At 47.3% G+C, this 18,248-nt stretch overlaps 7 protein-coding genes across 7 annotated transcripts; 4 read left to right on the top strand and 3 right to left on the bottom strand.

Moving 5' to 3' along the window:
• The first annotated feature begins 76 nt into the window (after positions 1-76).
• LOC102070690 (histone H2B 8) lies at positions 77-4,875 on the top strand. Its single transcript, XM_026796887.2, has 2 exons — positions 77-598; positions 4,477-4,875. The coding sequence occupies exon 1, from the start codon at positions 130-132 to the stop codon at positions 508-510; it is 381 nt and encodes a 126-aa protein (XP_026652688.2). The 5' UTR covers positions 77-129; the 3' UTR covers positions 511-598; positions 4,477-4,875.
• On the top strand, positions 1,538-2,152 carry LOC141728824 (histone H3). Its single transcript, XM_074539525.1, has one exon. The coding sequence runs from the start codon at positions 1,596-1,598 to the stop codon at positions 2,004-2,006; it is 411 nt and encodes a 136-aa protein (XP_074395626.1). The 5' UTR covers positions 1,538-1,595; the 3' UTR covers positions 2,007-2,152.
• Positions 4,876-10,108: 5,233 nt separating the features above from the next.
• Positions 10,109-10,534, top strand: LOC141728828 (histone H4). The gene has a single exon (XM_074539535.1). It carries the CDS (start codon positions 10,164-10,166, stop codon positions 10,473-10,475), a length of 312 nt encoding a protein of 103 aa, XP_074395636.1. The 5' UTR covers positions 10,109-10,163; the 3' UTR covers positions 10,476-10,534.
• An 87-nt stretch (positions 10,535-10,621) lies between these two features.
• LOC141728826 (histone H2B 7) lies at positions 10,622-11,326 on the bottom strand. The gene has a single exon (XM_074539533.1). It carries the CDS (start codon positions 11,129-11,131, stop codon positions 10,751-10,753), a length of 381 nt encoding a protein of 126 aa, XP_074395634.1. The 5' UTR covers positions 11,132-11,326; the 3' UTR covers positions 10,622-10,750.
• Positions 11,327-11,475: 149 nt separating this feature from the next.
• LOC141728829 (histone H4) lies at positions 11,476-11,949 on the bottom strand. The gene has a single exon (XM_074539536.1). The coding sequence runs from the start codon at positions 11,909-11,911 to the stop codon at positions 11,600-11,602; it is 312 nt and encodes a 103-aa protein (XP_074395637.1). The 5' UTR covers positions 11,912-11,949; the 3' UTR covers positions 11,476-11,599.
• A 2,615-nt stretch (positions 11,950-14,564) lies between these two features.
• On the top strand, positions 14,565-15,396 carry LOC102070508 (histone H2B 1/2/3/4/6). Its single transcript, XM_074539532.1, has one exon. It carries the CDS (start codon positions 14,616-14,618, stop codon positions 14,994-14,996), a length of 381 nt encoding a protein of 126 aa, XP_074395633.1. The 5' UTR covers positions 14,565-14,615; the 3' UTR covers positions 14,997-15,396.
• A 658-nt stretch (positions 15,397-16,054) lies between these two features.
• Positions 16,055-16,953, bottom strand: LOC141728823 (histone H1). Its single transcript, XM_074539523.1, has one exon. It carries the CDS (start codon positions 16,900-16,902, stop codon positions 16,246-16,248), a length of 657 nt encoding a protein of 218 aa, XP_074395624.1. The 5' UTR covers positions 16,903-16,953; the 3' UTR covers positions 16,055-16,245.
• Between the last annotated feature and the right edge of the window lie 1,295 nt (positions 16,954-18,248).

The raw sequence follows: 18,248 nt of genomic DNA on the forward strand, positions 1-18,248 counted from the left end.
GCCGAGCTGTCCAATAACGAAGGGCAGTGTTGAGTCATCTCATTTGCATACCGTCTCTATAAATAAGGGTGGCTCCCGTTTTGTACCTACGTCGTTCCTGCGGTAGCCAGGTGTTGACAGACCCGTAAAATGCCGGAACCAGCCAAATCCGCTCCCGCTCCCAAGAAAGGTTCTAAGAAAGCCGTCACCAAGACTCAAAAGAAAGGTGACAAGAAGCGTAGAAAGACTAGGAAAGAGAGCTACTCCATCTACGTGTACAAGGTGCTGAAGCAGGTGCACCCCGACACGGGCATCTCGTCCAAGGCCATGGGCATCATGAACTCCTTCGTCAACGACATCTTCGAGCGCATCGCGGGCGAGGCCTCGCGCCTGGCGCACTACAACAAGCGCTCCACCATCACCTCGCGGGAGATCCAGACGGCCGTGCGCCTGCTGCTGCCCGGCGAGCTGGCCAAGCACGCCGTGTCCGAGGGCACCAAGGCTGTCACCAAGTACACCAGCTCCAAGTAGGGCGCCTCGGACCGTCACTCTCAACCTAAAGGCTCTTTTCAGAGCCACCCATATATTCAGTAAAAGAGTCGATCACAGTTTTTTGTCGGTGAGTGGTGCTTATACTGAGTTACTGGGTTAGAACACGCTGTCAGAAGATGAGGGAAAAATTTTTATCCTGTTTAGGTATCTAGAAAGATTTGGGTCGTCTTGTCTGTTCTGTTCTGTCAGTTGGTCCCGCAGGTCTAAAAAAAGCATGTTAAGCCCCTAAAGAGTTTTAAAGCCATTAAGCGTTTCTGTCTTAATTTCAGACTATTTATTCGTACTAGTTATTCACAAAGACAGTTTGTTGTCCCCTTTAAATACGAGATGTCATTCTGGAGTGACTTGGCCATAAACCAAAGTGGCTTGTTTACCGGGAAACTAGGGATTAACCTGTAATGATTTAAAGACTATATTTAATGAAACCAATAGCGACAGGCAATGCAGGTGCATTATGGTATAGAGAACAGCATAATTTTATTAGTCCTAGAGATTTCACAAAGAAGTGGTGTACTTTATAACGTCGGACATATTAGTAAAATACAACACCGTGCAGTGGAAACGCGGCAGAACTAAGAAACCCGTAAGTGACAACACAATAGGAAATTAGAAGAAAATATAAGAGACTTGAGGGAAAGAAAAAAAAAAAGGGAGGATGAGCGCTATAACGAACCTCAGGTAGCTCGGGATGCGCAGGGAAGGCTGCATTTGGGTAAACGCCTTTTAAAAGCGGCTTAAATCTAGTATGTCCCGGGCAGAGGCTGCCAGAAACCCACCGCAGAGAGAGAGTAAAACCTCCACGTCTGCTGCGGGCTGCAGCTGTGCGAGCGCTCCGGGCCGCCGCCAGTCCCGCTCGGCAGGGCGGAGCTGCGGGACGAGAGAGGAGGGAGCCCCCCAACTGCCCGCACCGCGCGGGATTTTCAAACTCGCCCCTTGTCCAATGGCAGCCCGGCTCTGCGCGCGGGCCAATCACGGCGCGCTGCTGCCCATAAATAGCGGCCCCAGTGGCCGCTGTCGGCTCAGTGTCCTTTCTCTGCGTGGTTCGGGATCCTCGGCGGGCAGCGATGGCGCGTACGAAGCAGACGGCGCGGAAGTCGACGGGCGGCAAGGCGCCCCGCAAGCAGCTGGCCACCAAGGCTGCCCGCAAGAGCGCGCCGGCCACGGGCGGCGTCAAGAAGCCGCACCGCTACCGGCCCGGCACGGTGGCGCTGCGCGAGATCCGGCGCTACCAGAAGTCCACGGAGCTGCTGATCCGCAAGCTGCCCTTCCAGCGCCTGGTGCGCGAGATCGCGCAGGACTTCAAGACCGACCTGCGCTTCCAGAGCTCGGCCGTCATGGCGCTGCAGGAGGCCAGCGAGGCCTACCTGGTGGGGCTCTTCGAGGACACCAACCTGTGCGCCATCCACGCCAAGCGCGTCACCATCATGCCCAAGGACATCCAGCTGGCCCGCCGCATCCGCGGAGAGCGCGCCTGAGCTGTCAGCAGACTGAAGATTCAGACCATCGAAAACCCAAAGGCTCTTTTAAGAGCCACCACAACGTCATTAAGGAGCTGTAAAATCCTAATCATGTGTAAGGAGTGATGTCTTTTGGGTGGTTAATAGTCGAGAGGATCTTGCACGTCAAGTAAGTATGAAATAATGCATAAACTGTATTTTGTAGAAGTCAAATCCTGAATTTTGCAAAATTGTTGTGCAGTAATTCCTTTAAAGTGATTTTCCTAAGCCAAATTTTCGTTTAGGGTTGAATACTGCTCTAATTTTTTTTTTTTTCTCGCGTCATTTTGGTTCGTAGGGAACAACCTTCACTGTTCTCAAAAGGAAAATACCTTCTTAAAAGATAAGTGGGTTATCTGTTGGCATGTCTTGATATCATTTGTTTGAATTCGTAAAGGGAAGTTCTGTAGAATCCTGCTCCCCTGGCTGGAGAAGTTAAATGCGCTCTGAACGTCTCCTGTGTGTTGTAAATGTGCTGCCTTTATGTCCCCCATTTAACCTCACCGTTTTTCAACAGTAATATTGTATCTTATATCTCGCCCCCCCTTACCCTTTTATTGCTTTGATTTTGGGAGGGCCTGTGGGACTCGCTTTGTTTCTGAAAGCGCAAAATCTCCTTTCCCGCCCTCCATGGAAGGACTCCATCGGTGCTTTCCTCAGTGCTCCACCACTCGGTCGTGAGCGACGTCCCGCGGGCATTTCCAGCCCGTTTCAAGAGCTACAATTTATTCCCGAGATAAAATATTTCCAAAAGCGGTGGGGGGCGGGTGGAATACAAGGTGGAGGCAAGGATGTTTTCAGAGTCCTTATCCCAAGCCCTGTGCCTGCTCCTTGCTGGAGTCTCGTCTAGGACCACACGTGTGACATCTTTAATGCATGGTTGGGGATTTTTGGTTGCATCAATCTTCTCTGTCGTTATCCAGGCTCCCAAAAAGGTTTTTTTGGAGTTACCACAGACCGAGTGTTTTCCAAGAAGCATCTGAGATTGAAAACTTAGCAAGTCTAGCATATTATCTAAATGGAGGCTCTTCCCTATTCGTCGTGTTCAGTGATTTTTGTGAACCCCGAAAACGAATTTATCCCTGACTGTAAATTGAGTCACACACACACATCCCTGCTCTCCTAGTCATTAAATGTGTAGTTGCCTGAAAAATGTACATTTCTAAAATTATTTCGGACTTTCTGATCCCTTTATGTATATATACATATATATATATATATATATATTTTAATGCTACAGGTAGATTTAGGTAATCTGGGGAGCCTGCTGTTCCATTGAATTATTGGAAATTATGTCCCTTTGGTTTTTCCATGCTACCAATGAGTACCGGTGGCTTTAGGAAGCTTAAACACAGCCTTCATTTAAGCCAGGAAATAAGGAGCCACTGAGAAATGCTTAGAGGAAATATATCTCCCAGAAAGCCTAAGATTGCAAGGCTCAGCTTAGTCTTAACTGCTGCTAAAACCTTCATTTTAGGAATATTTCCTTCTCTCTGTGAGAAACTTGGACTCTGCAGCAAAATCCGACCAATCAAGAGCCTCGACACCATTTTCTTTCCTCTGTTTTTCTCACTTTCAGCCATTTTCTGTTTCTGAGCCTTGGAGGGTTAAAAGGGAGGGGGGAGAAGGCATCGGGAGCCGGGCTTTGGGAATTCAGGGAATTCTGCTGTGATTTATTCATCCATCCCCCCCGATTTAGTCGTTGACATATGACTTGTGTTTTTCCAAACAGATTTTTTTATTCCTGTAGATTACTAGTGGGACTGCAGAAATGAGATGTAGTGAAAGCTAACTCATTTCATTTTCTGATATGGCCAAAGATATGTTTACCTGGGCCTGTTTGCATATGCTTATAGGAAAAATAAACATTAAATCAAGTAAAATCTCTTTTTCTAGCGGTTTATTTAGAAGATATTTGATATCTTATAGAAGCTATTGGTCACAGTAGTTACACTTCAGAAAAATGTAGCATCAGAATTAATGGGTTTTTTGGTTTGGGTTTGTGGTTTGTTTTTGGCTTTTTGGTTTTTTTTGCATGTTGAAGAAACAAATTATATTTAAGCAGTGAGACAGGGAGACAGGTTTTATTTGCCTTCATCTCTTCTCTCTTTTCCTCTTGTCTTTTGAAGACCTCAAACTGTTTTACTAAATTAAATATTATTTGGATTAATTCAGAGAGAGTTGCATGCTCAAATGGTAGAAAAAAACCACTAATCACTTCATCAGCCGAGACAGAAACATGTGCAGTGCCCTTTATTTTCTCAGGGCTCATAAAAACTCTAAATTATAATGCCTGAGCCTAAAGTAGTTTTGGGGTGCAATGCACAGCAAATGGGTGGCAGGCAGACACAGGTGATGTGGTGCAAGATTCCCTAAGTCCAAGTGGGAATAAACATGGAGGTTCCTGTGGTGCCAGCAAGGTTCAGCTGCATTTCTTTGCTTTTTGCAGGGGAGCCTGAGATAAAAGAATGCTGCCAAGGCAAAGCTGGATGTGAGCAAGAGCTCTGTGCTGAGCACAGCTGAGGATTGGCTTGAGAGCTGCTGTTGGTGATCAAGGTGCTTTTGCAGGTGATTTTTAAATGCTCAGCGAGACACTTGGCTAGGACTGTTCCTGGCCTTTTATCATCCATGGATGAACTGGCTCAAATTAAAATCATGGCCTGGAAGAGTGTTCTTATCAGTCCAATGGATAAAATAGAGCATCACTACTGACATTCTGCTGAAATACTTCATTTCATACAAATACATAAAAGGTCTGATGACAGCATCTTTCTAGAACAAAAAAAAAAGATATTGAGTCAGTCCTACTTGACAGCTATTAGCTTCTGAAAAAATCTGAACAGATAAATATCCATATGAAAGCAAGGCTCTCATTTGAATTAACTACGGTAGTGTAAGTATTTTGTAAAGGAGCTTTCTATGCAGGCCAGTGTGCAAAGATAGGTCCTAAACATGTTTCAATCTGCAAGTCCCTCTTGAGGGCTTCTTCACAATCTGAATCACCTGTTGATTCCACCGAAGTCAAGTTTGAACTTGGCCAACCACACCTCTCCTACAGGCCTGGCCAGCTCTCCTCTCTTCTCCTCTCTTCTCCTCTCCGGTCACATTCTACCTTCAGCCTGGGCACCAGCACGTGTCAGATTGTAGATGTGCAAACAGCATGGTCATAACACTATGGACATTTATAAAAATTTTATATTCAATATTAGAAAGTACTTTGTCAGCTACTCCTGTGATGGCATTAATTACGCTGGCCACAATAGCAGGGTCTGACCCTGGAATCCTGCTGATTAATGCACTTGTCCAAGTGAAGGTTTCCAATTTGTATTTCATTGGTTCTCAGGTTTCAGCTTGAGTTGGGTGGCTCTGAACAGCGACCACTACACCAAAATTTAACCTTCAATCCCACACACAGGCCACCAGCACTCAATTCCCAAGTCCATCACTTGTTTCTGGTCAGTTGTCTGTTTTGTTTTAGGGGTTGTGGGGTGGTTTTTTGTTTTGTTTTGGATTGGGATTTTAGGTGGTTTTTTGTTGTTGTTGTTTTTATTTTTTGAGGGGTTTTTTGTGGGTTTTTTTTTTGTTTTGTTTTTGGGTTTTTGGGGGTTTTTTTTGTTTGGTTTTTTTTTTTTTTATCTGACATTGGCTCAATTCTTGGAGTTGTTTCCTTGGTCTTCCTGTACCTTTTTGATTCTGCTTTGGTTACTTTAGCACCATTAGCTTTTAACAAAACCTTTTATTTTGGTCAGCTCTTGTGGCCTAATGCTACAACCACTCCAGCCCCTAATGCTAAACTACTTAATACTCCATGAGAGTATGCAGAATGCAGTTAATGAAAGTTTCCTGTAACACAAGATGGAAAGCTCTGTTCTCAGTGAAGTTGTTATGGCAATACCAGGGTTTAGTAATAAAAAGAAAACAAACTAAAGGAACATTAATGTATCCAACCAATGTAAACTAAGTTTGAATTAAACATGTTTGTACATAAGACAGGGTAAGCCCATCTGGCTGGGGGCTTCAGCCTAAGTCTGTGATGAGTGATAGGGATCAGAGAAACAAATCCTGCAGCTCCAGGGGCACTGGGGTGGCAAAGGACATGACAAGGGCAGCGTGGCCCTGCCCCAACACTGCTCCCTCCTCACCTCTCTCATCTGGGTCACCTCTGGTGCTTTATCCAGTGCTTTACATGGAATGACAATGTTCAGCTCCATATCTGGTTCCCCATCCTTTGTGTTCTTTTACCCTTAATCACTGTGAGGTTTTGGTCCATTAAATGAAGATGTTTTTTTAATGATCAGTTTGTCTTTACACATCAGCCAAGTCTGTGCCCTGCTGTGCTGTCATCTGTCTCATAGGGGGGTTAAATGTAGTTAAGGTATTAAAAAAACAGGTTATATATCCTCTGTGTCCTTATTGCTTCTCTCTCTACACTTTATTCTTGCTCATCACACTCTATTTCTGAAGATCTAGTGCCAGGAGTATTTGATGTATTTATGGGTATCCCCTTTCCTTCTGCACATGGATTTTCATTTATTATGTTATTCCAAGCACAGCACTGATCCATCAGGATGGATCTGTGAAGCCACACATAATTCTGTCCTGTAAGAGCTTCAACTTGTGATGCCATCAGTAGGAAAGTAATTGATCCAGAGGGCACATGACATACTTTTCTGTAAGTGTTCCCTATGGTCCCATGGATTTTAGGACAGTGTGCCAATGCTGTAATGAACGGATGGATCTAGAGCTGAAGGCATGATGTGAGAGGCATGACCAAAAAAAGCACACACAAAAAACAAAAAACACATGAACAAAAAAAACAAAAAAGTGTTTCTGACACACAGATTTTCAGGAACAACAAAAAGTCAAATGTAAATCTCTATGTGTGTTAGATGCCAATTCAGTGTGCTGAGGTCTGAACGTTTCCTGAATTAATTCCAACTACTGATAATGTATGGAAAACAGGTAAGATGTCCACTGCATCAATGCAATGAGAGGTAGCACTTCAGAATTTCTGAATGCTTTGCTGCAGTCAACTACCTCTGTCAAAATCCTTGTCACACTGAGATTGAAACACTTCTAAGCAACAGACAGGCCCAGCAGCAATTCAAGTTAGTTATGTTGTGAAACAGAACATTAAGGAAGGTTATCTTCCCCTCCTTTTTCCTAAATGAAGTATGCTGTTGGTTGGTGAAATTAAATGTTATTTCCCTTATTTGGGCCAGTTTTGAACTTCCCATCAGTTCTTCCAGGCAGACTCATCTGACAGGTTGTTGTGGTTTTTAGGGAAAAGGAACATGTTTGAAAAATTTAAGATCACTACATGCATATGGACTGGTTCACTTCCAGGAGGGATGCATTTAAGAGACCAAGAGTGGTAAATATACAGACAGCAAAGGAAAATGGAGATGCTGCCAACATCTGTCACTCTCAGGCTCCTTTGGTATTCTCAGTGCAGGCCAGTATAACACTGAACTATTTCCAGAACTGTCTCCTCAGCTCTCCATCCAATGCTTGAAAACTGTAACAGAGTCTGCAGCAATTCCAGGGCCAGTCCTTGCTGGGTTTTGTGGTTGTTTAGGCAGTTGCATGCAGAGTTTGAGTTCACCTCACAGCAGCAGCAGCACGAGTGCAGCCTACACTGAAATAAAATGAAAAGTGAGTTCAATACTGATTCCATGATGTGAGGACTGAATTACAATTGTTATGTGTGTGCATGCATGTGTGCATGCAGTCGTTATATGTTTTCAAAGATCTGTAACTGGGACCTTTAAATGGGAAGAATTTCTTATCATCTTTATAAAATTCATCTAATTTAAAGGCCCTGAAATGCATGGCTGCAAGACTTTATTATAGAGGTATTTCATAACACACAGTATTTTGCAAGCAGCTGTATATGTTGTATTTTAAGAGCATTTTTGAGTATTAAAACTTTTTATCCCCAGGAGTTTAGAAGGTGAGGTTTGTTGGGTTTTTAGTTTTGCTTTTGGGGGGTTGTTGTTGTTTTGAGGGTTTTTTAATGGTTTTTTTCAGGTGTAACAGGCTGATGTGACAGGAGGGTGTCACACAGGTGCAAATGGATGGATCGCTGTCCTGTGGAAGACTCCAGCTGAAATGTAGGAATCAAACAGAAGGTTGGCTGGTGGTGCTTATCAGGAGGTGACCAAGCAGGAAAGCCAAGAGGGCCTCATGTTAGGGAAGAATGAAAATCAAATGCACTATGATGCATCCCTAAACGCTGGAGTCACAATTCCAAACCAGGCAGTTGCCTGAGTTATAGAATAGATTCTATCAGTAAGTTTATGGCTTCATAAAAGAAGGCTGAAGAATTTTAAGCAAAGTTGTCTGCTGCAGAGGGAAATAGAAAAAGCTAAAAGATGACCACAGATATTAAAACCAGCAAGCAAACAAATGAACTCCTAGAACTGGGAGTTCAACCAAAGCCAGAATTGCTTCATCATGTTCCTGTGTCTGGAAAAAGTAGTTTGGATAAATCTATCTTACAAAAAGACAGCAGATTCCTTTTTGAACATGTGTCTACTACACTTTTGAGGGGATAAATGAGAGGAGATAAAGAAAGAAAATTCTTACCCTAAAATGTGTTGAGTCATTAATAAGAAAGAATGATCCTAGGGAATGAGACTATTGTTACATCAGCACATTTTTTTCCTTCTCTTTTTCAAAGTTACACAAAATCGTCCCAGTGAAAATATTTTATAGTGATAAGAGTTCTCAGAATATGAAGACTAACTGCAAATTAAAACAGAAATCACACCGAAACAAAATCCCTAAAAGGTTCTTTGGGAAAATATTTTTTTCATATTTTTAAAGATTTTTTTATTTCTATGTCAGTAGTCCTCTAGTAACTGTAAAGATTATTTATTATTACCCCAAATCAGTAGAAATTTCTGAAAAAAATTTTGCTGTAAAATTCGAAAAAGAAAATGCCAAGTGGCCCTAAATGTTTTTTAAATGTGAAAATTAGTTTAATCTCAATATAAATTAGTTTAACAGTATCTATGTCAGGAAGGAAAAATTTATTAGTTTATGAAATCCTGCCTTAATCCAGGAAATTTAGTAGTACTGGAACATTCATCTGTATTTTGGTGTTGACTGTAAAAATATGAGTAGCATTCCTATTTTAAATGGTGCATGTTTAGCAAGGTGATAACCCAAACGAGAGAAACTTGAAATTGTCTTTCCATTACAGTGTGGGGCAAGAAGAGGCCTCCTACTTCCCTCGTAAGAAGCATTCCCAGAAAAATGTTGTGGCAAGCAATGACTTCTTCCTTATGGTCACTTACTGTATAATTCTCTGTGCTTTCAGCTTTCCTAGAAATGGTGAAAAATACCCTGGATAGGTAAAGGTATAACAGACAAGATGTTAGCACGTGTGTGCTTGTGTTTCCAGGGAAACAAACAAACAAAGCCCAATAAAACAAACACAGGCTACAGAACTCTTCACGCTTTAATCCTCACTGAGGAAATTCGACATTAAATTAAAAAAAAAAAAGGAAAAAAGAAAAAAATCCCCTAGCCGTGACACAGCTTGAGCATTTCCTTCCCCTGCTGTTTTAAACAAAAAGAACTTAGAAAGAAGCTGTAGGTCGCAGAGGACAAGGTTGGCAGAGATTATATAGATTCTCCCGAGGAAGGTGTCCATGCAGGCACAGGCGAACAACCAAAAAATCAAAAAGGAACACTTGAAGCGTCCAAAGCAGGAGCAGAAGCCGGGATGAGCGGGCCAAGAGCAGCGGGGAGGCGGGGCGGGAGCGCAGGGCGACGGCCCGCATTGGCAGGATTTTGCCGCAGACCCGCGGGCAGCGGGGAAGGGAGGCGAAGGGGGCGCCGGAAGAGGGTGCGGCGATCCCGCCTCCTGCTCCGGGCGGAGACTCGGAGCTCCGGGGAGCTGTGACCGCGCGGGGGCACGGCCGGGGCGGGACGGGAGAGCAGCCAAGGGAGGCGAGGGCTGGGAGCGGGGCCGGGAAAGCGCCGCGGTGGCGCCGCGCGGGGGAGGCGGGGCCGGGGAGGAGACCGCGCCTCTTCCTGCAGTCCTCAACCAGGTCGGCTCCCGTGTAATAAAGGGGCGCTGAGGGAGGACGGCAGAGTGCGGTGAGGAGTTGAACCAAGCCTGTAACCATGTCTGGCCGGGGCAAGGGCGGTAAGGGGCTCGGCAAGGGCGGTGCCAAGCGCCACCGCAAGGTGCTGCGCGACAACATCCAGGGCATCACCAAGCCGGCCATCCGCCGCCTGGCTCGGCGCGGCGGCGTCAAGCGCATCTCGGGGCTCATCTACGAGGAGACGCGCGGCGTGCTCAAGGTCTTCCTGGAGAACGTCATCCGCGACGCCGTCACCTACACGGAGCACGCCAAGAGGAAGACGGTCACGGCCATGGACGTGGTCTACGCCCTTAAGCGCCAGGGTCGCACCCTCTATGGCTTCGGCGGCTAAACTTAATATAGATCTAACTCACACTGTTAAAACATCAAAGGCTCTTTTCAGAGCCGCACACAAATTTCACAAATAGAGCTTGTAATTACTTTAACTAGTAATGCAGAGAATAAGAGTTCTGCAAAAGTGCTTAATATTTCTAGCCCATACTGTTTGTTCTTGGGATTCATAGTAGGTAATTCACATTTTTTAAGAACGGTATTTGCAATCACAGCTCTTATAATGAAAGTGTGGTGGCTCTTAAAAGAGCCGTTTGGTTTATAATTTATATCCTTTTACTTGGAGCTGGTGTACTTGGTGACGGCCTTGGTGCCCTCGGACACGGCGTGCTTGGCCAGCTCGCCGGGCAGCAGCAGGCGCACGGCCGTCTGGATCTCCCGCGAGGTGATGGTGGAGCGCTTGTTGTAGTGCGCCAGGCGCGAGGCCTCGCCCGCGATGCGCTCGAAGATGTCGTTGACGAAAGAATTCATGATACTCATGGCCTTGGACGAGATGCCCGTGTCGGGGTGCACCTGCTTCAGCACCTTGTACACGTAGATGGAGTAGCTCTCTTTCCTTGCCCTCTTGCGCTTCTTGTCGCCCTTCTTCTGAGTCTTAGTGACCGCCTTCTTAGAGCCCTTCTTCGGTGCTGGAGCAGATTTCGCCGGCTCAGGCATCCTTAATGTTTTCTTTCAGGATCTTCCCTGTAACACAACAACATCGAAAATGGCGCCTACCCCCCCTATTTATAACGGCGTTATGCAAATTACAGGATCGTAATTGTTCCACTCCTATTGGAGTAGAAAGTACCAACGTAACGTCAGGCACTTCCGTCCTGTAACCGCCAGAGCTCAGGCGCTTCATTTACACAGCCCTGCCGCAGTTACGGTTCTGGGTCTAAAAACAGAAAAGCAGCGCGTGATGCCAACTGCACTGGGTGGACATTCACTAGCCTATTCACCACCGATGATGTTAGCCCCATGAAAACTTTAAGGCTCTTACCCGTTCCAGGTAAGTACCCCTTTAATAACCTTATCAACACGGATATAAGAATCAGCAATTAACAGCTCTTATCGTGAATTTGTGTGTGGCTCTGAAAAGAGCCTTTGGTGTTTAAAACAGGAAGAGTTAGAATTTTGTTAAGTTTAACCGCCGAAGCCGTAGAGGGTGCGACCCTGGCGTTTGAGGGCGTAGACCACGTCCATGGCCGTGACCGTCTTCCTCTTGGCGTGCTCCGTGTAGGTGACGGCGTCGCGGATGACGTTCTCCAGGAAGACCTTGAGCACGCCGCGCGTCTCCTCGTAGATGAGCCCCGAGATGCGCTTGACGCCGCCGCGCCGAGCCAGGCGGCGGATGGCCGGCTTGGTGATACCCTGGATGTTGTCGCGCAGCACCTTGCGGTGGCGCTTAGCGCCGCCCTTGCCGAGCCCCTTGCCGCCCTTGCCCCGGCCAGACATGGTCACACAGTCACAACAACGACAGCAATAACGGCGGTGTAAGCCCCCGCGCGGCTCTATATGAGCGGTGGTCCGACCTGGTTGAGGACTGCGCGGGGCCGGGCCGGGCTCTGTGTGCGCCCCTCCCCCCGCGGGCCGGGCCTTTGCCGCCATCGCTCCCGGCTCTGGCCCGGCCCCGCCCCCGGAGCCCGAACCCGGCGGGGCCCGGAGCGGATCCGGCCGGGCTCTCCCCGTGCCCGCCGCGCTCCGCCCGCCTGCCCGCCCCCCCCCGAGGGCTGTCGGTGCCCGCACGGAGCGGGGCCTCGCCGGCCGCGGGGCTGCGGCACAGCCCGGCCAATGGCGGCAGAGCCGCGTCCCGCCCGCGCTGCGCCGCCGCCAGCGAGCTGTGCCCGACAAAGGGACCGGCCCGGCAGGGGGACAGAGCGGTCCCGCTTCTGCGGTAAATGAACCCTTTTCTGCCGCGAGCTCAGAAACGGGAGTAAGATGCTACGCATGTGTTTGCTTGTTTTATTCCCTGTCAGGGCAACCCTTTAAATTTCCACCGTGGTGGAATTATTTTTTGTGTCCCATGTCCTAGACTTAATAATCACATAGCTTTGGTTTTTTTGTGGGTCTGATGTGTTGATGAAGGAGCTGATTTATGCCTCTTGCTGCTATACCTATGAAAAAACCTATACCACACTCCATGTGCTTTTAAAAAGTGGCATGCGGTGGTGATTTTCATGGTCTCACTCTTTACTGAAGCTATTGAACTATTCCTTTCACTGTTTTTTTTTTCATTTAATATTACTTTTTGAACACAACCAGTATTTTTTTCCTTACTGCTGTCCTAAAGCTGCATTCATTTCATTCATTTTAATGAGTTCCATCATCTTAGTTACCTTTAGTATTTAGTAGTTTTAAAAGTTCATTCTTTTTTTTTGTTTTTTTTTGAAAATGCATGGTTTACTTCCTTCCCCTCTTTGCTCTTTTTTTTTTATTTTCATCTTGGCCTTTTTTAGTACTCTTAAATTTTCCTGTTGAAATGACACATATATTTAATGTTTCTCCCGGGAGTTACAGGGTCTTCAGATGATAACAACACACAACAATTTACAAAACTAGAATAGAAAACTTGCAGCTACACGCCACAAAGTATGGAGCAAATCATGCAGTTATGCCTAAAATTTCAGTCTCAACAACTGAAAGATCTACAACAGCTGCCCACAGCCTTGCAACCCAGCTTCTGAAATGTGATTCTAAGGTTCCTCATGCACTTTAAAAATTTTCCCTAATAATCCCAACCACAAGACAGATGTATCTCATCATCAGTAAATTTACAATTTTTCTTATTACTATGTGCTGTCTCCCCTTGATCGCAAAGTTGTTCTTTACCTTTTCCTGGGACTTCTTGGTTCCTTTCTCTGTGTTCCCCATAAGAAATTACACCACACTAAAAAAATAAAGTTATGTTCAGAAATTAATCTAAATCTCCAACAAAGATCCCTGTTGTGGATGAGAGGCAGCAGGGCTGTGGAGAGAGGGCAGGTATTAAAGCAGAGCAGCGAGATAACCAAGGAAGAATTGAGCTGCTCTTTTCAACACTGCTTTGCCTCCACAGTTTAGGAGAAATGAACAGCAGAAGCACTTTCAAGCAAGCCTTTTTCACTGGGAAGGAAAAATATTCCACCCTTTCTTTGTCTGCTTCCCTTCAGACTCCACTACTTTGCAAAGAGACTCAGCATGGTAAAAAGGAAAAGAGAGCAGAAGCAAGACCAGCTTGCTAAGATCTCTTTTTTCCCTTGTCCCAGGTAGGTGGCATGAGCCTACGCAAGAAACCTTTCTCCTCTGATACCAGGTAAGTCCATTCTTTGAACAGTCCTTAAAGTTTCCAAAAGGAAATAAAATCATATTTTCCTCTTGCACAATGAATTCATATTAACAAGAAAACTGCTTGATTTTCTGGTTTGTGATAATTTCAAACTGCAGAATAAAATCCACATCTAATTTTTAGGGTTATCATGTTTTTGGCTTAAACACATACTTCCAATACTTATTCCATCTGAGAAGAAATCTAATCATTTAATGTTACAAATTAAATCACAGCTTCCATCACAGCTTGATGAAAAAGAAACCACACTCTATGGGCCAAAAGGATTAGTTCTAAACACAATTAACAGTGCTTGTATTCCAGACTCCATATCTTTTCTTGCATCTGTTGCATCTTTTTCCCTTTTACATTTATGTTGTGGCTGTTACAGACTGTTCTATGAAGATATGCTCCTTCTTGAAGGAAAAAAAAAAAAAAAAGGAAGAAAAAAAAACAGTAGCAGAACCCCTCACAAGTTGTTTGTATCTGGGTTTGCTTCTTTCTTTCCTCAGAAATGCCCTTATGGAGGTTTTGGTGCTCCGAACCTGCAGGGTGCTGGGGGGGGACCCTGGGCCGGGGAGAGGCCGCGCCGCAGCGGAGCTTCGGCACCAGGGATGGGATTGAGAGAGCTCATTCTGATTGGCTGATAGTATTCGAATCAGCGACCAATCCTAGTGTGGTGTTTAAAAAGGACCAATAGCAGAGCACTTCGGTCTGAGAATAACGTCACTACGGTAGTTGTCCAATGAAAGCGCTGCTTTCTGATACCAGCGATTTGCATAAGGGCCCTATAAATACAGCAGTAATCGCATTATCTGCCACTCCGCTGTGACTGCGCAGTCAGGGAGAGCAGCCATGCCCGAGCCGGCCAAATCCGCCCCCGCGCCCAAGAAGGGCTCTAAGAAGGCGGTGACCAAGACGCAGAAGAAGGGCGACAAGAAGCGCAAGAAGAGCCGCAAGGAGAGCTACTCCATCTACGTGTACAAGGTGCTGAAGCAGGTGCACCCCGACACGGGCATCTCGTCCAAGGCCATGGGCATCATGAACTCCTTCGTCAACGACATCTTCGAGCGCATCGCGGGCGAGGCCTCGCGCCTGGCGCACTACAACAAGCGCTCCACCATCACCTCGCGGGAGATCCAGACGGCCGTGCGCCTGCTGCTGCCCGGCGAGCTGGCCAAGCACGCCGTGTCCGAGGGCACCAAGGCTGTCACCAAGTACACCAGCTCCAAGTAGGGCGCCTCGGACCGTCACTCTCAACCCAAAGGCTCTTTTAAGAGCCACCAATTTTCTCAATAAAAGAGCTGAATCAATGCTTTTAGTGGGGAGGTATGTAAGTAGCTTTACATTTGCACATTAATTTTTAGATCACTTGGTGCTCTAGCAAGTTTAAATGTACCTATTAATATTTTTAGAAAGTTTAACTTGCCTATGCGCGGTATATCAACTTGTTCACAACCTCTAATCCGGTTCTTTCTCAAAAGAGACTAAAAAGCAGCAACAATTTGTCCAATTCCAAGTCCCGTGGGGAAGGTGAAATTGGTTACATTTTCTAAGGGTTAAATTCCTTTTACGCAAAACACGTAGCACATACTTTAAATGCACTAAAGCAGTAAAATAAAAAAGTTTTTTTCTGTCTTGGCGGCTTAATTTAGAGGTGGGTCTGGATACGTAGTAGGGTTAGACTTTCAACGGCGGCATTTCGGGCTTAAAACACCCATGGTCCCAGAGTCACGCAGGAGATAACTGCCGAGAAAAGGGCTCTCAGTGATTTACTGCAGGATTTAAAGGGAGCCGGGGAGAACCGGAGCGTGGGGCGCAGCCCTTCCTGCTCCGCTGCGGCACCGGAGCCCCGCTGCAGCTGCCGCCGGACGGGGCCGCGGCACGGCCCGCACGTTCCCGTCCATGCTCCGATCCCCTTGCCCGCCTTGCCCAGCCCCCCCGGCTCGGAGGGAGGGAAGGAGGGAGAGAGGGAATGGAGGAGGGAGGGCCGATGCGCGGCTCCGCGCGTCACCGTCCGGCCGGGCTGGGGCCGCGGGGGGGGTCGGGGCCCCGGAGGGCGGAGCGGCGGGAAGGCGGCGCGGGCCCAATCGCGGCCCAGGGCGGCACTTTCAAACGGCCCCGGGCACCGGAGCAAAGGGCGCTCGCCGCTCCGCCGACACCGCCTCCCTCGGCTCCGGGCGGCGCCGGTCAATGGGCAGGGGCGGGGCGGGCACAGCTGTTATCGCAGCGCTCCCAAACACACCCAGGGACACTCTGCCTTTTAATGGGAGCCCCAATCTCCCACGCAGGCACTACCGAGGGCACTCGTGCCCAAAATCCGAACTTTATTAACGCCCTGTAAACTCCCACCGAAATCTGTGAGTGATTTGGGGCTGCTGGTGTAGGACCATAGTGTTTCAGCTCTTTTTGAGAGTAAGTGGGTGGCTCTTAAAAGAGCCTTTGGGTTTATTTAGATGAGTAGACTCAATTTCTCTCAGGCACCTTACTTCTTTTTGGGCGCCGCCTTCTTCGCCTTGGCCGCTTTGGGTTTGGCTGCCTTGGGCTTGGCTGCTTTGGGCTTCACGGCCTTTGCCTTGGCCGGGCTCTTGGCCGCCTTCTTGGGGCGCCCGGCCTTGGCGGCCTTCTTGGGGCTCTTGGCCGCTTTCTTGGCCGCTGCAGCCGCCGGCTTCTTCGCCTTCTTGGGGCTCTTCTTCACCGCCGCCGCTTTCTTGGGCTTCTTGGCGGCGCTGGCGGGCTTCTTGGCCGCCGGCTTCTTGGGCTTGGCTGCGGGCTTCTTCTTGGTCGCCTTTTCTTTTGTCTCCCCCGGCTTCTTATTCAGCTTGAAGGAGCCGGAGGCGCCGGTGCCCTTGGTCTGCACCAGGGTGCCCTTGCTGACGAGGCTCTTGAGCCCCAGCTTGATGCGGCTGTTGTTCTTCTCCACATCGTAGCCGCCGGCGGCCAGCGCCTTCTTGAGCGCGGCGAGCGAGAGCCCCTTGCGCTCCTTGGAGGCGGACACGGCCTTGGTGATCAGCTCGGTGACGCTGGGCCCCGCGGGCTTGCGGGCCTTGGAGCCGCTCGCCGCCTTCTTCGGCTTCTTGGCGGCGGCCTTGGCGGCGGGCGCGGAGACGGCGGGAGCGGCGACGGGCGCGGTCTCGGACATGGTGCCGGCCGGGTCCGGAGCCGGGCAGAGCACTGGGCCTGCAGCGAGTCGGCGGCCTGGGTTTTATAGAGCGAGCCGCGCGCTGATTGGTGCGCTGCAGGGCCCGCCCCGGCGGCCGGCTGGAAGGTGCCTTCGCCCCGCTCGGTTTGTGTTTCTTAGGAGCCCAAAAGGGCCCTTTTTAGCGGAAATTCCGCCACCGACCCCCCCCCGGTTGGCGGCGGCGTGGAGAAGAAAGACTCTTGTTCCCCTCGGCCGAGTTTCCTTTCGAAGAGGCAACGGGTGAGCTAAAAAAGAGGCGATAAACACCGAGTCCTGGACCTGAACAGACCTCGGGAGACAGAAACTTTTGTTTTTCCTTCTAAATAAAATCCGCGATGTGGGGAACCAGATTTCCAAAGTAATTAATTAATGTTCTTTAAAGGGTCTTCTCTTAATCTGAACTGAAAAGGAGGGATTTAGATCGATATTTTAGTCGCAATTTGATTTCCAAGAGGAGTAAGTAACACAGGCTCATCCTGAGCACTGAATATGGATTAGAAATTAGCTCCTTTGTCCAAAACCATTTACCTCTTTCAAAATAATGAAGAGAAATTAAATTGGTGCGTTATGCAGCAAGGCAAGGAGCGGGTTAAAGTCCCGTGAAGGGCTTTTTGTCCCACCGAAGGAGGTGACTTTTTACAGCACAGCAGTTTGTGCTGTGTTGCTCAGTGCACACAATGCAGACATGGTTCCCTCGTCCTCTGCCACAGAAATATTCACTTTCTCAATAAATTAGGTGACATAAAAACTTAACACGGCCAATTTTTGTTAATAATAATAACCAGTGGCCTCTCATTTCATAGTATGTCAGTGTTTTTATTTTGATACAGCTGGATTGGCAAAAATCTGAGTCATCGTTGTTTAAGGAGACACTGCTGCTGCTGATTTTGCCATTGCTTAAACAAATTAAAACTTGCTCAAGTGATCAGTCAGGATTCCTCTTTCACAGCAATTTCCTAAATATTCCATTTTCTTACTGTCCAGTGATTGCTGCCTACACTGGAATTAATGCTAAAAGTGGCGTGTCTTGATGGATCTGCTGCACTGGAACAACTGGCTGCTAAGCAAGAGGGGGAACACTCTTCAGAAGCTCTTTTCCAAAACCAAGCTTCGATTAAAAATAAATGCACTTTGTTTTTCAGAGTACAAAGCATAAAAAGAAGTATTCTCTGACATGTTTATTAATGCCTACAACCCATTGTTTTGACAAAGGCCTGTAACCTCCTTTTTACCTCTTGATATTGTAACTGTTGGTGATACTAAAATTCTGGACAAAGTTATGATTCAAGTAATTTATATTATCAAAT

This window comes from Zonotrichia albicollis, chromosome 4 (assembly GCF_047830755.1).
Source record: "Zonotrichia albicollis isolate bZonAlb1 chromosome 4, bZonAlb1.hap1, whole genome shotgun sequence".
Taxonomy (NCBI): domain Eukaryota; kingdom Metazoa; phylum Chordata; class Aves; order Passeriformes; family Passerellidae; genus Zonotrichia; species Zonotrichia albicollis.

Excerpts from the sequence above, each read along its gene's own strand:
- LOC102070690 (XM_026796887.2), top strand. The coding sequence starts at position 130 with ATGCCGGAACCAGCCAAATCCGCTCCCGCTCCCAAGAAAGGTTCTAAG.
- LOC141728824 (XM_074539525.1), top strand. The coding sequence starts at position 1,596 with ATGGCGCGTACGAAGCAGACGGCGCGGAAGTCGACGGGCGGCAAGGCG.
- LOC141728828 (XM_074539535.1), top strand. The coding sequence starts at position 10,164 with ATGTCTGGCCGGGGCAAGGGCGGTAAGGGGCTCGGCAAGGGCGGTGCC.
- LOC141728826 (XM_074539533.1), bottom strand. The coding sequence starts at position 11,131 with ATGCCTGAGCCGGCGAAATCTGCTCCAGCACCGAAGAAGGGCTCTAAG.
- LOC141728829 (XM_074539536.1), bottom strand. The coding sequence starts at position 11,911 with ATGTCTGGCCGGGGCAAGGGCGGCAAGGGGCTCGGCAAGGGCGGCGCT.
- LOC102070508 (XM_074539532.1), top strand. The coding sequence starts at position 14,616 with ATGCCCGAGCCGGCCAAATCCGCCCCCGCGCCCAAGAAGGGCTCTAAG.
- LOC141728823 (XM_074539523.1), bottom strand. The coding sequence starts at position 16,902 with ATGTCCGAGACCGCGCCCGTCGCCGCTCCCGCCGTCTCCGCGCCCGCC.